The sequence below is a fragment of the Hylobates moloch genome, unplaced genomic scaffold (assembly GCF_009828535.3).
Source record: "Hylobates moloch isolate HMO894 unplaced genomic scaffold, HMol_V3 SCAFFOLD_45, whole genome shotgun sequence".
NCBI classification, from domain to species: Eukaryota; Metazoa; Chordata; class Mammalia; order Primates; family Hylobatidae; genus Hylobates; species Hylobates moloch.
Genome location: NW_026652320.1, coordinates 566,386 through 581,508, shown reverse-complemented (window position 1 = coordinate 581,508; position 15,123 = coordinate 566,386). Strand labels below are relative to the sequence as shown.

Here is a 15,123-nt window from a genome sequence, read left to right as displayed (position 1 = left end):
TAGTGAGAAATGTTGACCCAATAATGAAGTGAAGTTCATGAAAGCCTGTGGCTATAAAGAATGTTGAGCCATAAATTCCATCGGAGATAGTAAAAGGGGCCTTGAAATACTCTGAAACTTGTAGGAGGGTGAAGTACACGCCTCAGGTAATTGCGATGGCGACTACCTTCCATCAGGCTGTGGTGAGTTCAAGCAATTGAAATTCCTGATGCAAGAATGGGGTAAGGCCACAGTGGAGTGGGTCTGAATGGCAAATGCCCCTCTGAGACAGGGCATACGTTATCCATTTCCCCACAACCCCACCATGCCCACATGACTCATATGTGTTGCCTGTTCGGTCTCACTTAGCTTTGGAGCTGTTGACTCCTGTCTTAAGGTCTGGGAAGAGGAAACCATTAAGATTTTGGTGCCAGTGATTTCCTGGCCTTGCAGATACCATGGTGGTAACACACCTGGGCTGGGATGCAGTCCTAGCTCCTGGAGAAAGAATCTGTGGCTACCATCAAAGGAAAGACTGCCTATAGGCAAAAGTTTGTCTAAGGTGGTGGCCATAGTGTTTCAAAAAAACACAATCCCCATTCTTGAGAAGGGAGTCACTTTAGGGCTTACCAGAGGCTTCCCTGCTCCTATAAGTTTGTAACTGGAGAGGAAAGAGAATCCATGGCAATCTGTCAGCACAGCACTCTCTGCAAACCTTGGCCCTCCAGCCTGTGCTATAGGTGTGTGTTAGAGAAGTCCCCCATCCATCCTACTCCACCTGTTTATTCCCATCTATTCAGCTTATGTGACTATAGCCTTTTGAACATATGAAGATAACAATAACACCAATAACAACTAATCTATATTGAGTGAATTTTGTGACTTAAGCACTTTGCATTCATTAGCCCATCAGTCCTCACAATGACCTATGAGTCAGGCCCTCTTCCTGTCTCCATTTTACAAACTAGGAAACCAAAGCTTAGAGACGTTAAAAGAATTGCTCTCACATTCCCATAAGTGGTAAGTGCTGGGGCCGAGGTTTGACTGCACACGATTTTGACCAGCAATAGGTGAAAGAGGAAACATTCACATGGCATTTGCGCCATGGTGAGGCGCTCTCACGCACTTTACCTCTGTGAGTCCTCCCAATACTTCATCCCCAGTCACAAACTGAAAGTCTGAGTGACTTGATACAAGACCTATTGCTAACAGGTGACAGTTTCTGAATCTAGAGCCAGATTCTTTCATTCCCATCCCAGTGTTCCTCCTGTGACAACTGCTGCTGCTTCTGTGGGTCAGCCTGTTTCCTTTATTAGCACAGAGTGCAGATTTATGCACAGCTTTCCTGTCAGTTAGTTTTCCAATTGCAAAATAAAACTTTCTCAGTCATAACAAAAATAGTCACAAAGAACCAAGACTGAAATCTGGATCTTCTGGCTAAAAATAAAATATGTGGTGGCATGTAGCCTGAGAGAATATCAGGAAGAGATCAATCACCCAAGAACCAGCTGTACTTGAAAAGAGGTGATATTAGGGCAGGCTCATAAAAAGAGAGGAATCTGCAATTTGAGAGCCAGGTGAATGGGAACATGGCCAGCCTCAGTGCTCTCCAAGTAGAAAAAAGCACCAAGAACAAACTCAGAGCTCAGAAGGGAGAGGTGATTGAACTCCACTATCTCTACTGGGCTGAAAAGAACAATGCTCTCCTTTTCTGACCTCACCAGGCATTCACATGCCTCAACTCATCCCAAATGCTGACCTGGATGGGAACTTGATCACCATCCCAAGGACCAGAATAAGAAATGAATGAAGCATTTATTAATTAAGTTGTGTTTGTATTAGGATAACTGTGACTCTGAGTGGGCTGTATGTGAGTGGGGGTTGCTGAGGACAGTTCTCCCTCTACCCACAGGGCCCAACAGTGCCAAGGCCGCCTCTTGTCACTCTCAACCTGGGAGATCTCTGCATACGGAGGAGTTCTGAGGACTGATGTGTTTCCAGGATCAGCAAATCTCAAAGTATGTTTCACAGATCATTAGTTCCGTTAGATGCTCCTCAAAAAAGGGGTTTGTGGTTAAGCAGAGCTGGAGACAGCTTTACATTCTGTTCCCCTCTTAGAGATTTACAGAGAATATTAAAGGCTCTGATAATTCCTGCATTTGAGAAAACTGCTTATTTTGGTTTCACCCAATGTTTCCCCAGCATATTTGGGAAGGACCACATATTTTTTTTCCACCTAATTCTTATTTGCATCTTTTGGAACTAGTGTTTTTCAGAACAGATTTTGAGCAACTCCCTACAAAAATGCTTTGAAAAGACATACTCTACTGGGTGAACTCTCATGGGGAGGAAGGGGGTGAAGAAAATACATGTGAGTATGTACAATTTTTTAAATTTCAAAGGGGTATACCATAAAATATAAGAAATGTGTTTCCTTCCAACCCCAGATTTTAAATATTATTCTCCACAGGTAACTAATATCAATACTTCTGGTATGTTGTCAAAAACTGTGCATGTGCCTCTGTGTGTGTGCATGTATGTGTGTGTGTGTGTGTGTGTGTGTGTTTATACAGGTGAGGGTATTTAACACATACCATTTCTGCCTGCTTTTTCTACTTGAATAGCTTATTTTTGTATTAGCATGTAAACCTTCTATTTAATGGGTAAATAGGAGTCTTGCATAGATACACCCCCATTTCTTTAACCAATCACCTGTTGACAGAAGCATAGGGTTTTCGGGAGGTACTCTCATAAGAAAGCTTGAATTTCCAGAAGGACTCTAAGGCATGTGCGCTGAGAGGGACTAAGCCCTCAAGTCTTTTATGGTCTTGACTGACTGTTCTAGGCTCACATCTTAGCATGACCAGCCAAGCTACCAAGATGGAGAAAAGGGCAAGGGGCAGGGCAGGCACACTTTGCTGGCATAGTTTCTCTTAAACCATTTGCTTTGCTTAGAAGTTTCAGTGAACTCAGCAATCCTGCCCCAGACATGAAATTAGGTGCCTGCTGGAGGTATAATGGGCACCTAATTTCTTCACGGCTGAACTGCCTCAGCCATTTGAACCATCTGTGGGTTGTTAGGTCACTTTCACAGGGCTGATGAGTAAAGAAGGGCCAACTTCTGCTCTCATTAGTATGTTTTCCTTTCTTGTCAAGTAATGAGAACATGTTGCAATGGGCTTTGTCACTAAAGAAAAACCGACCAAACCCACTTCTGGAAAGTAGAAAAAAAAAATACTTCCCGTTTGAAAGTCAATGAAAACAGTGAGTTTTCTGGGTAAAATTAAAATTCACAATCAGAAGCAGAATCCTGTTTGGCAGAATCAAGTTTGGCTCCAGGAGTCTGCAGCCCTTAGATCAATGATCCAGAACGGACTTTTCTCCCAAGCGCCTTGAAACTGTGAGATTTCCCAGGTAAGCCTGGTCTTCCACGTTCATTGCTGATAGGGGGAAGTCTGTAGGAAAATTCTCCCTCAGCTGCTACTGACTCAAAGTCTAAGGATGTCAAAAGAGCTGGCCTCATTTGTAGGAAGCACGAGGTCTCTTAGTCATTCACGGTCACACATCCCAGTTTGGGAGAAAGGGCACAGAGTGCTGTTCTTTTGGGAGAGTGCTCTTCAACAGGCATCTGCATCCCCCAGGCTTCTCTTTTTAGTTTGCCACTTCACAGCAATCATTTCTGGCTGGCTATATACCTGGGGAACCCAGCAGAAGCAAATGCAAACCTGCTCTGGAAGAACAAATCCACACCTTAGGCCATGTGGAATTCCCACAGGGAAAAATAAATCTCCCTGAAGAATTTACAATACAGATGTATAAAACACTAAAGGAAAAGATTCTTTATGAATAAGAGTCAGTAGATAAAACAGGCAGAATGATTCACTCCCCCAAAACTCGAGATGACAGAACAGGTTTAAAATACTATAAATATATCAGGCTTTGGTGAGTTAAGGAAATGAAAGAAATAAGCACACAAGAAAAGAAACTAAAAAAAAAAAGAACCAAATAAAACATACAGAAATGAAAACATAGTGAAACTAAAGACTCAATGAATGTGTTAAATGGAAGATCAGATAGAACCGAATAGGGAATTGGTGAACTGAAAGATAGATTTGAAACAGCAACTATACAAAATTCAGCATGGATTAAGAGAATAAGAGAAGAAATATGAAAAAAATGGTTGAGGCATAAAAAAATGACAGGGTCAAACATGCGTACCAGTATAGTAGGAGTTCTAAAAGGAGAAAACAGACTGGGGGAAAGGCAAGGTAATAAAGAGGAAAATTTTCCAGAATTGCTAAACATTATAACCCTTTAAACTGAAGATGAAAAATGAGTTAAGAACTAGAAATAAATTCACCTCTAGGCACGTTATAGTGAAATTTCAAAATAAAAAAACAAAGTGAAACTCTTATTAGTTACCAGATAAAGTCAGATTTTTAAGGACAAAAATGAGACCAACAGGCTTGTCAACAGCAATAACGGAGACATTGGAAAAATGACAGAGACACCTGAAAAATGCCAAGCAAAAATAATTATCAACCTAAAATGTATCAGCTGATTTATCATTCACTTGAGCATGAAATAGACACATTCAAAGACTGAGAAAGTTCATCTGTCACACACCCTTCCTGAAAAATTTTCTAAAGGAAGATCTGCAAGAAGAAGGAGATAGAACCCAAGAGAAAGTAGTGGGTGTATGCAGTAATGATTAGCAAATAAACCAGTAAATGATAGGAATGCATTTTTAAATAAGCAAACAAAAATAAGTATTTATTTTAAAACACCAGTAATAACAATAATAATGAGGGAAAAATTTAAATATTAGACAACAATGACATGTAAGATGGAGTGGTTGATTGGAATTAGGATTTTTTTAAGTTTTTGTGTTGTTCAGAAGAAAAATTGATTTACTTTAAGTTAAAATATATATATACGTATACATATATATACATATAGATACATATATATGTATATAGATACATATATATGTATATAGATACATATATATACATATAGATACATATATATATGTATATAGATACATATATATGGGTAATTTTTTTTTTTTTTGGACACAAAGTCTCATTTTGTTGCCCAGGCTGGAGTGCTTTGGCACAATCTCCGCCTCCTAGGTTCAAGCAATTCTCCTGCCTCAGCCTCCTGAGTAGCTGGGATTACAGGTGCACACCACCATGCCTGGCTAATTTTTGTGTTTTTAGTAGTGACCAGGTTTCACTATATTGGCCAGGCTGGTCTTGAACTCCTGACCTTAGGTGATCCACTTGCCTTGGCCTTCCAAAGTGCTGGGATTACAGGCATGAGCCATTGCGCCCAGCCTAAGGGTAAATACTTTAATAGAAAGGGCACACAGAGGAGAAAAGGCAAGAATAAAGAAAGCTGATCAACTCAATAGGAGGACAGAAGGAAGATCAAAGCAGAAATTACTGAAATGGAAAACAAACTTCTTTTTAAAAATTGAAAAGAGGATGTCACCTCAGGTATAGTAGAGTTTTTTTCTTATATCTTTTTTTTTTTTTTTTTTTGAGATGGAGTCTCGCTTTGTCACCCAGGCCAGAGTGCAGTGGTGCAATCTCAGCTCACTGCAACCTCCGCCTTCTGGGTTGAAGCGATTCTCCTGCCTCAGCTTCCTGAGTAGCTGGGACTACAGGTGCATGCCATCATGCCCAGCTAATTTTTGTATTTTTAGTAAAGACGGGGTTTCACCATATTGACCAGGCTGGTCTGGAACTCCTGACCTCTTGGTCCGCCCGCCTCAGCCTCCCAAAGTGCTGGGATTACAGGCATGAGCCACTGCACCTGGCCAGACCTGTAACTTTTAAAGAAATTTTTTCTTGTCATCTGTCCATCCCTCTCTTTTTTCTTGCGCATGCTGAGTAATCTTCAAGAAATAGATAACCTCCATTTTACACAAAGTGCTCCAGAAAATAGAAAAAAAAGGGAAAATTTTGATTCATTTCATGAGTCTAATATAACCTTGGTAATAAAAGTAGAAAGACAACAACAGCAGCAAACAATGTTCTCAACAACAAAAAATGGTATATGAGGTAGTACAAGTTTGGACAAATAGATCAATGGCACTGAATAGTCTAGGCATAGAACCACATATGCATGTGAACAGGTGTATGACAGGAATGTCATCACAATCAGTGGAGAAAAGATAGACAGTCAAAACTGGTCTTGGGACAATTGTCTATCCTTCCAGACATAGATAATAGACCCCGCTCCCACATCATACACCAAATAAATTCTAATTATTTAAAGACACAAATATGAAAAGCAAAATATTAAACCTCAATAAGAAAACACAAAATACCTCAATGTATGGATTTTAAATAAATACAAATATCCTATAACAATTAAGAAAAGTAAAGTATCCCAAAGAGAAATGTGCAGAGGCTGTAATCAGGCAATTTACAAAACAGGCACCTAAACATTTAGTAAATATATGAAAAGATAATCACTGCACTGGAATTGAGTACAATTACTAGTGAAATTCCATTTTTCTATCTGTCAAATTAGCAAAATATAAAAGTTGGATGATATCAAGGATGGTTGAGTATGGGGTAAATGGGAACTCATGTCGCTACTGGAAGTACAACTTTGAAATCACTTTGGAGAGCAATTTTATAATACACATAAAGTTGAGGATGCACGTACCCTAGGACCACCAGGTCCTCTTCTAGGTATATACTCCAGAGAAACTCTTGAACATGTGTACAAGGAGACATGTACCAAGATGTTCAATGTAGCAGTCTTGGTAATCGTAATCAATATTGAGAGGGCAGTGGGTACATAAACCAGCCATACATGTTCCCAAATTAATGAATTTCAGAAAGTGTCTCTGGGGAAAAGTCTCAAATTGGAGAAGATGTATAAGCTATGAAGCTATATATGTAAATTTTTAAACATATAAAACTATAATATATATTCTTATAGGCAACTGTAGTAAAACTTCAAAAGCATATATTAGAATGTTAACTGTAGCGTGGTTAAGAGAAACTGGAGAGATTTGATTCTAATCTCAGCTCCACCACACACTTGCTTGTGGTCAAGTCACTTAACCATACTAAGTCCTAATTTCCTCATCTATAAAATGAGAGCAATATCTTTACCTCATTAGATTTAGTTTAAGGATCAAAGTGTCTGGGGTATAGAGTATGCTTAGTGTTAACCTCCTTTGCCCTCTCTTGTCCTTGTCATCATGTTTGACAGGAGAGAGCCTCGAGTCTTTAAACTCTTGCTTCAAGGCAAGGATCTAAGGAGAATCCCCAGTGTTTAGCACTTCGGCACGTTCAGATTTAGAACCTCAGACATTCTTAAAGGGACAGAACTCCCAAGTACAGAAGTACCCATCCTTGAAGGATTGAGCATTGAACATAAATCATAATAACAAGGGGCAGGTAAAACTGATGGTAGACATCCTCTGATGTTCTGCTGTGGTGGAAAGAGCTTTTGATAAAATTCTGCGAGACTGTGGGTGACTGTTCTCTCAACTGAGTGATGCAAGGGTCAGGCAACAGAGACCATCTTATTCCAAAGCTTCTGAGTGATGGCCCGAGGATGGTGGATACCTGCACGACTTGGACAGACAAATCACCCACAGACAGAATCCAGGGCACTGCTGACAGCAGGGGCTTCTGATCTAGCATCTGTTGGCCAACTGACAGCTCTAGCTCTGTGTGACCCTCAGTCCTGGGCACCCTAGACTTGGAGAGATGGATGGTTTTGTAAAAAAGCAAGCTAGAAGAACCAAGCATGGAGGAAACAGAATAACAGGTGGCTGTTGAGCCAGAAAGCAAGACAGAGAAGTTATGGGGTCTCTTGAGGCCCACTTTCCTATAGGTCCTTTGCTCTGAACCAAAAGAGTGGTCTTGAGGAAAAGCTAGAAAACAGAAATACTAGAGGAAAAACACAGTGCAATGCATGGTCAGTGTGTTTATCAGAGCTGAAGACATCGCTGAGCCACCTCAGAACCCTGTGTTACCTGAGGTTGGAATGTGTTTGTAGGTGGTGAAGAGATCCCAAGACTCTGCTAGAAGATCTTCTATAAAATATCCCCACCATGATCACGTCTGTTCTGTAAAATCATCTTTTGACACTGCTAATGTATTTTAAGCTGCAAAATTTGTCAAGTTCTCTTGGGCTTTCACATGAAAGGAGTTAATTCTCATCAAATGATGGTATTAGGGAATGACTGGAGTCAAGATATCAAGCCCAGCTCTTTCATTCAAGGGCTGATAAGTCTCTTAATTATGTTACACTTGTCTCTCCATCTGGCAAAATGCAGTTGATTGCTCTCCATTCTCTCTCTTCAGGAAACATATAAACAGAAATGAGAATTTGGACAAGCGCACACTCTGTGCTGCTCAAGGGAAGAGCACAGAGGAAGTCCAAGGGCGAGTGTGTGCCCAGGGCAGGGCAACTGGGCTCTGGGCTGATTCCTGGGTTGCATGATTACATCAGCCTGAGCTCAGCTTCTCCACCAATAAAAAGGGCCAGTGATATCTGCCCACCTTATCTCAGAGCTCTCCTGCCAGTACCTGGGCATTCCAAATAATGTACTAGACCAAAATTGTCCTGGATTCTGCCCTGCAAAGTGGATGTTTCCTTTAATTTGGCTTATAAACTTTCTGATTTCACTCTAAATCCTGACCATAGATTCTTTTGTCTCAAAAGCTCCCTAAGATAGAATAGACCTACTTCAAGATCTGAACAAACTTTGTAATAATAATTTTAAAGCCCTAGAGGGTCTATAACCAGCATATCTGATTGAGAATCCTCTCAAAATGGAGTGACAAACTCTGTGACCCCAGCAAGGAGGGACGCTTTCTCACCCAGTCCTGGCGGAAGGTAGGAGCAGGAAGAAGGGAACACTGCAGTGTCTGAAATTTCTCACATACAATCAACCATCCCCGTCCTTCCTTCCTCCTTCCCATACTGCCCACTCCCCTATTTCCTCCATAGTCTGTGTTCCAGGATAGTTTCTTTCTATTTCCTTCAGGGCACTGAAGGTAAAGATCAAGGGTACTACTTTTAGCAGAAGTACTTGCATTTTTTTCCATTCTAAGAGATGGCAAAAGTTAGACCTCTAATGTGGAAGCTTGACAGGGTGAGAAAAGAATTTAGGATCTGTCCAACTACACAGTATGTTATCTACTCAAAAGTCCAGCCCTGGAATGCTGTCCTTCCACCTCAGGAGGAAATACGGCTGCTTGCTGGGTTGTTCACTTCAGCATCTTCAAGAAGATGAGCTCTGTATCAAAGAATCCTGAAAAGTTTGAAGAGAGAGGAGAATATATAGAGTAGTAGGAATGAGCATAGTCCCTGTGAGAAATGACTAGACATGACTAGAGATTCTGTGAAGTTCAGCCCAAGGAAGAGATCAGCATTTTGCATTGCAAATTTTCCCCCACACTAGTAAAGGTGAAAGGCCTACCTATCCCAATGACTAAAAGGCCAAATTAGAGCTAGCTTTTTGGCTTATGACTTAATTGTTGTTGGTTTTAGTTGTAGTTTACAAAGAATTTTTCATGGACCTTCTTTTCTCTTAATGCTACCAGTAGGCCTTATCAGTCCTTTACACCAACTGTTCCCAACCTTTTAGCACCAGGGACCACCTGTACCAGTCCGTGGCCTATGTGTTGGGGACCCCTAATTTATACCATGGTGTGGATTAGTTTGAGATGCTCCCAATAAGAGCAGTTTTTGAAAGGAGGGAAAAAAAATAGCACCAGACTTCCAAGGCTGGGGGAAAAAAAACAGTCTCACGTATTTGAAAGACTGAGTCCTTTATATCCTCTGCCATCTTTTCAATGTTCTCCTTCCCTTTGCCTTATCAATGTACAAAGCTTTTTACTAGAAAATACAAGGCAAAATGCACATTCTCTAATAAAGCAGAAAATTACTTTGGATAAACTTTGAGCAAAACCATGTAGATTTCTTGGTTTAAAAAAATTGTGTTTGTGCAGGAACTTTTTGTTTATACATCCCCACAAGCTCCAACAAAACTGAAGATGATAATCAAGGTTGCAGATTTTATTAGGATTCACTTTAGAAAATAAATGTATGGTATAAATGGAAATTAAATATTTCAGGAAATGACTGGCTTTATCCAGAAGACACTAGGTTTAATTTTTCAACAGACAATATCAAGATGTTCTTTATTTAGCCCCTACCTTGCGTAGTGGAGAAGACACAAGGCCAGTTGAACAGTGAACTGCTGAAAGCAAATTTCACTTTCAACACAGAAAGCACGGGATTATGAAACAGGTTCTTCTTAAGAAATAAAGAGGGTTTTAAACTTTTTGGTTGCAAAAAAAAAAAAAAAAAGATGTGTAGTTCACTTCCTCCTCTGTTTTCTGCAGAGCGCTAAGAATTGTAACTGAATTTGCTTCACTTTTCTGACCCACTCGTCACTGTGAGGCTGTAATCACTCTGTATTGACAACTGCTTTCCTCTTTGGGGCCAGATTGTCAAGTAACATGACAGAGGGGTCTCAGTCTCACTAAGAAAGATTTTCCAGTAAGCAGTGACTGGGAATCATAAGAATCACTGACTTTCATCTTCTCTCTTTTCCTTCTAACTCCTCTTACTACATTATGACAGTGAGTGTGGTCAGAGCAGCCAGGAATGAATGCCAAGGGAAGATGAGGAGTGCAAGAAATTGTCCATAACTCCCTGAAAATACTTTAGCAAATCTGGTCTAATGTGTTTCTCAGAGACCAGAAAACTTACGACTCTCTCTTCACGTTACACTAGTTCAATTTTTTGAGTTCACATTTGTTTCTCAATCTTGGCTTAGCTGATGCATTCCAAGCTTATTCTTCTAAATTATTATGTATTTGCCCAAAGCAAAGAACTTTTAATGCACAGAGTTTATGGGCTATTCTCTTTAAGGAAAATGGAATTATTTATACCTGGAGTAGGAAATCCTTAAGCAGGATAAAAAAAAACCAGTTGAAATCAATAGTTACCACATGATAATACATTTCTATTCACAAATGACCTGGCTCCAGGTAAAACTTCAGGATACAGAGAATGCTAGAACGTGCAGCAAAATGAAAGCCCAGACCACTTACGTAAACTTTCCAGTCTCTTGTTAATAGCTAAGTAAATCTCTGGGCGATCCTCAAGAGGTTCTTAGAAGTCGTCCCTCTTTTATATCTAGAAGGTTCTTGTAATTGTTTTGTAAATCTCCAAAGATATTTAGAGATTGACTTAAATAGAGACCAAAAATGATACAAGACTAAAGCTGGACTATTGCCTGGTACACTAGTTCTACCTAGTGCAATTTTTAATTTCTTAAAAATCAAGTGATCTGACAGCACAATACTTGTCAAGCACTTGTCATACTGAGATGTTTCTTGCCATCCATATATATATTTTTGCCAACCATATTTATTGACTATTGATGCTTATTCCAGGTGGCTGAGTCACCCCAATGCTTGGAGGAAGCAAGCAAGGTACAAATCAATTGATCAATGAAAACACTAACGACTGACTTTTAAATCACAAAGCCATTTTAGAGTATAAGTAAATACCTGAAATAAAGAGGGGCACTTCACTCACTCCCTTTCTTCCATTCCCATCAACTTTTGTGGATAAATGCAATGGGTAATTGAAAACTTAATATCACAACCACTAAATAGTCAAACAGCCTCTAGTAAACTTGTTGCTTCCTGGAAAAGATGAATCTGATAATTAACTAAAGAAAACAAACCAAACAAAACTCTCCACTACCAGCCTGGCAGCTAGGGAGGCATTATTGGGTCCGAATGTAGGAAATCAGGAAATACTTACAATCATGATGAATGTGCCCAAGAACTCAGAGAGGGTTTCTTTTGCTAAGCTGCTCTTCAAGACCAGTCTCTGCTTGAAGCTTTTCGCCTTTTCTGCTTCCTCAGGCTGCATCTTGGGGCTTCTCTGAGGACTCCTGTTTCCACCAATACCTACCTGTTGTGGTCCTCACTTTCACAACCACATGAAAATGGACGTTTTGACAATGGCTCACAGATTCCTGGAGATGTCTGGTGAGAGTCTCTGTACAAATGCTGTTCCGATTAGAGGCTGTGGCTTAATCGTCTTCTGGTGGAACTGTCATTCCCTGTTCGCTGCTATTTGTTTGTATCTGCGACTTAGAACCTGAAATCCCCAAAATGATCCTTTTTGTGCCTGACAGATTAATCATTACCTTTATTCTCAAGGTACTTTTTTCTCTGTTGGTTTTTTTCAAGAGATGAGAAAAGAGATGTGCCGGTTGTGTTGCCAAACCACGGTGATGGGCCCTGGTCCAGAAAAGATTTGCATGTTACACAATTGCAGGCTTCTGATTTTTTTTTCTTCTCATTCAGAAGTAGGTGGTTGGGGTGTAGTTTGGAATTGTCAAATCAGGTGTAGATATATCCAATGTAAACATTCTTTTCTGAAAAAGGTTTTTATGCAAAATGAAGAATTTGAAGAAAATATAGATTTATCATCCTAGAAGATTAATCACTCTTGTTTTCTTCCGGTATCATTTCAGTGGCTTCATGATACCACTCTGAGGTTAGTTAGAACCACAGAGGCCATCCTAGAGGTGGAGAAATTAATATACAGAGAGACCATTGCAAACTTCACACTGCAAGTCTGTAGGACAGATGGAGTCACCTCTTTGGTTGTGAAACTGGGCTTCATTTGCTGAAGATACTTTAGGATCCAAGAATCAGAAAGTTGGAGGAGTCACCTTTTTGGGTTTCTTCTGAAGAAGCATTCCAGTTTGAAAATAGTCACTCTTCTTCATTCACCATGAAATATTTAGGCATAATACATAGGAAATAAACAATAGCAGCTTGAAATTCTTTACTGCATGGAGATGACTGAGCCAGAAAGAGATCAATAGGCGTGTATGTCATTCTAATCAAACAAGAAAGGGAGCCAGTACACCTAACCAAGGCTCCTAGGTTATACCCTTTAAATTTGATAAATTGACATCCTTGCTGGCAACAAACTGTGTTTGGGACTACCTCCTTGTCCTGCCAAATATTCAAGCCTTGTTTTACAAAACTGGCTTGTCTGAAGAAATAGAACATAGCATTAGTTTCTAAATACCAAGGCGGGCCTAGTTTCTGATTACCAACATGGACTCATGGAATTAGTATCCATGCTGTGTGGTTCCTTCCAGTCCTCCCACAGGGAAGCCAGCTCTGCATCAGGCCCTCCCCTAGCTTTGCAAAAAGGGAGGGAGGAGAGGACATGGAGAAAGCAGCTGGTGAGAGGCCAAAGGCAGAAGGAGACTTCTGATCTGTTGGTGACATTTAGAATTTAGACTTTAAAAAGTTATAACCTGCCTGAGGCCACACTACTGCAGAACCAGGACAAAATCTCAGCATTTTGGCTTTAATTCCTGATGAAGTTATCATAAATACCATTGTCTAGAAGAGTTACCTATGACCATACCATTACCAAGTCCCAGTGGATGGACCAGAGAAACAGGACTTTCTTACTGTGACTACAGCTAATAACATGCAAGAGTGTTCTCTGGTCTTCCCATTCACTCATCTAACAACTATTTACTGCACACTCATTACGTGCCAAGCACTGCACTTAGCAAGAGCACATAGGGTTCTTGTTCTTCACAGAGTCTAGAGTCTAGTGAAGCAGACAGATCAAAGTGAAATAATCCCACACACATAAATACAAAATAACAACTGAGATGCATGCTGCAAAGATGGGGGCCATATTTCCATAAGCAAATAAAACAAAAGGATTTGACTTTGTCAGAGAGATATCCGATGGCTTCTCCAAGGAAATCATGTGGGGACTGAGATCAGAAAGAAGCACGGGGTTAACTACAGGGAGTGGGGAAGAAAGTGCATGTACAAAGGCCTCGCTGGCTTTGGGAGTAGGGGGTAGGGGACAGCAAGGTGCCTCTCAAAGAATGAGAGAAATTTCCTGTGGTTGGTCCCAGAGAGAGTGAAGGAGTACAGCATGCAAAATGAGCCCCAAAGCGTGGGCAAGGGTCAGACCTTACTAGGCCTTGTAAGTGGTAGTTAGGGCTAAAAGCATAAGTCATTGAGGTGGTTTAAGCAGAAATATGACATGAGCAGATAAGAGTTTTGAAAAGATCCTCCGAGCTGTGAGATGGAGAGGGGATTGGAGGGGGCTTGGAATGGTCATAGGTAGATCCATTTGGGGGTATTACAGAATTCCAGAACTGGGTGGTAGTTTGACAATGGAGAAATGGAGGGATCCAAGAGTTCTTTATATCTTAAAATTGGAAGAATTTCATGGATTAGGTGTGGGAGATGAGGAAAAGAGACTGAGAAAGGTTGGTTCCTGGGTTCCTAACTTGCTGGGGAAGGTGATGCTGAGCCCTGGCAGAGGAAATCCTGGAAGAGGACCAGAAGTGCAGTGGAAGATCATTAATTCTGCTTGTGCAAAATTGCGCCTCAGAGGTTTCTGAGCAATGTAAGTTAGGAAGTGATATGGGTGCAGATGAAGAAGGAGTGTCTGTGTGTTCATAGTGGTGATAACTGGAGCCTGGAGTAAAGAAGCTCCCTAGGGAGAGAGTTTGAAGAGAGCTGAGAGTTTGATATGGAACATTTCATGCTTAGGTAGAGGAGGATGGAATCTTTATTATTTCTGTTTTCTACCTTCGATTGACAGTCACACTTCTCACCACCATCACCACGAACAGCTCATCATCAAACATAGCTTACTCATACAAAATATTCACTGAACAAAATGTTCCAGCCACCTAACAAAATGTTCAAAAGCATCCTAAGAAGGTAAGCAATGAATAGTATTCCTCCTTTCTTCCACCTGGGAGGGTGCCTTTGTCAAAATACCCTGACTCCAAAGTTATAACTGGAAGCATGAGGAAGCTTTTAAATTTCATTCATTCAGAAAAAGTTTTCATTGAACATGTACCATGTGTCAGGCACAGCATTAAGCAGCGGGAATTTAAAAATGAAAAAAAAAAACCAGATCTCCATTATTAAGGAATTAATAGTCTAAGTGACAAAGTTGTCTGAATGAATACACCATAGAGTACAATAGAGTTGTAAGCAAGACACTGAACCAAAATTTCTGCTGTCACCTTAGGGACACCTGAGAGCTAACTCTGCATTTGCCAACATGCAG

General features: G+C 40.4%; 1 protein-coding gene across 2 annotated transcripts in view; it reads right to left on the bottom strand.

Moving 5' to 3' along the window:
• LOC116463622 (aquaporin-9) overlaps positions 1 to 12,094 on the bottom strand; it is a 56,754-nt gene extending 44,660 nt beyond the window's left edge. Inside the window, exon 1 of one of the 2 annotated variants that reach the window (XM_032146803.1) lies at positions 11,803 to 12,094. In XM_032146803.1, the coding sequence (XP_032002694.1) occupies positions 11,803 to 11,913 (111 nt within the window). In that variant the 5' untranslated portion in view covers positions 11,914 to 12,094. The remainder of the gene's footprint in view (positions 1 to 11,802) is intronic. The other variant, XM_032146801.1, reaches the window with a different exon arrangement.
• Between the last annotated feature and the right edge of the window lie 3,029 nt (positions 12,095 to 15,123).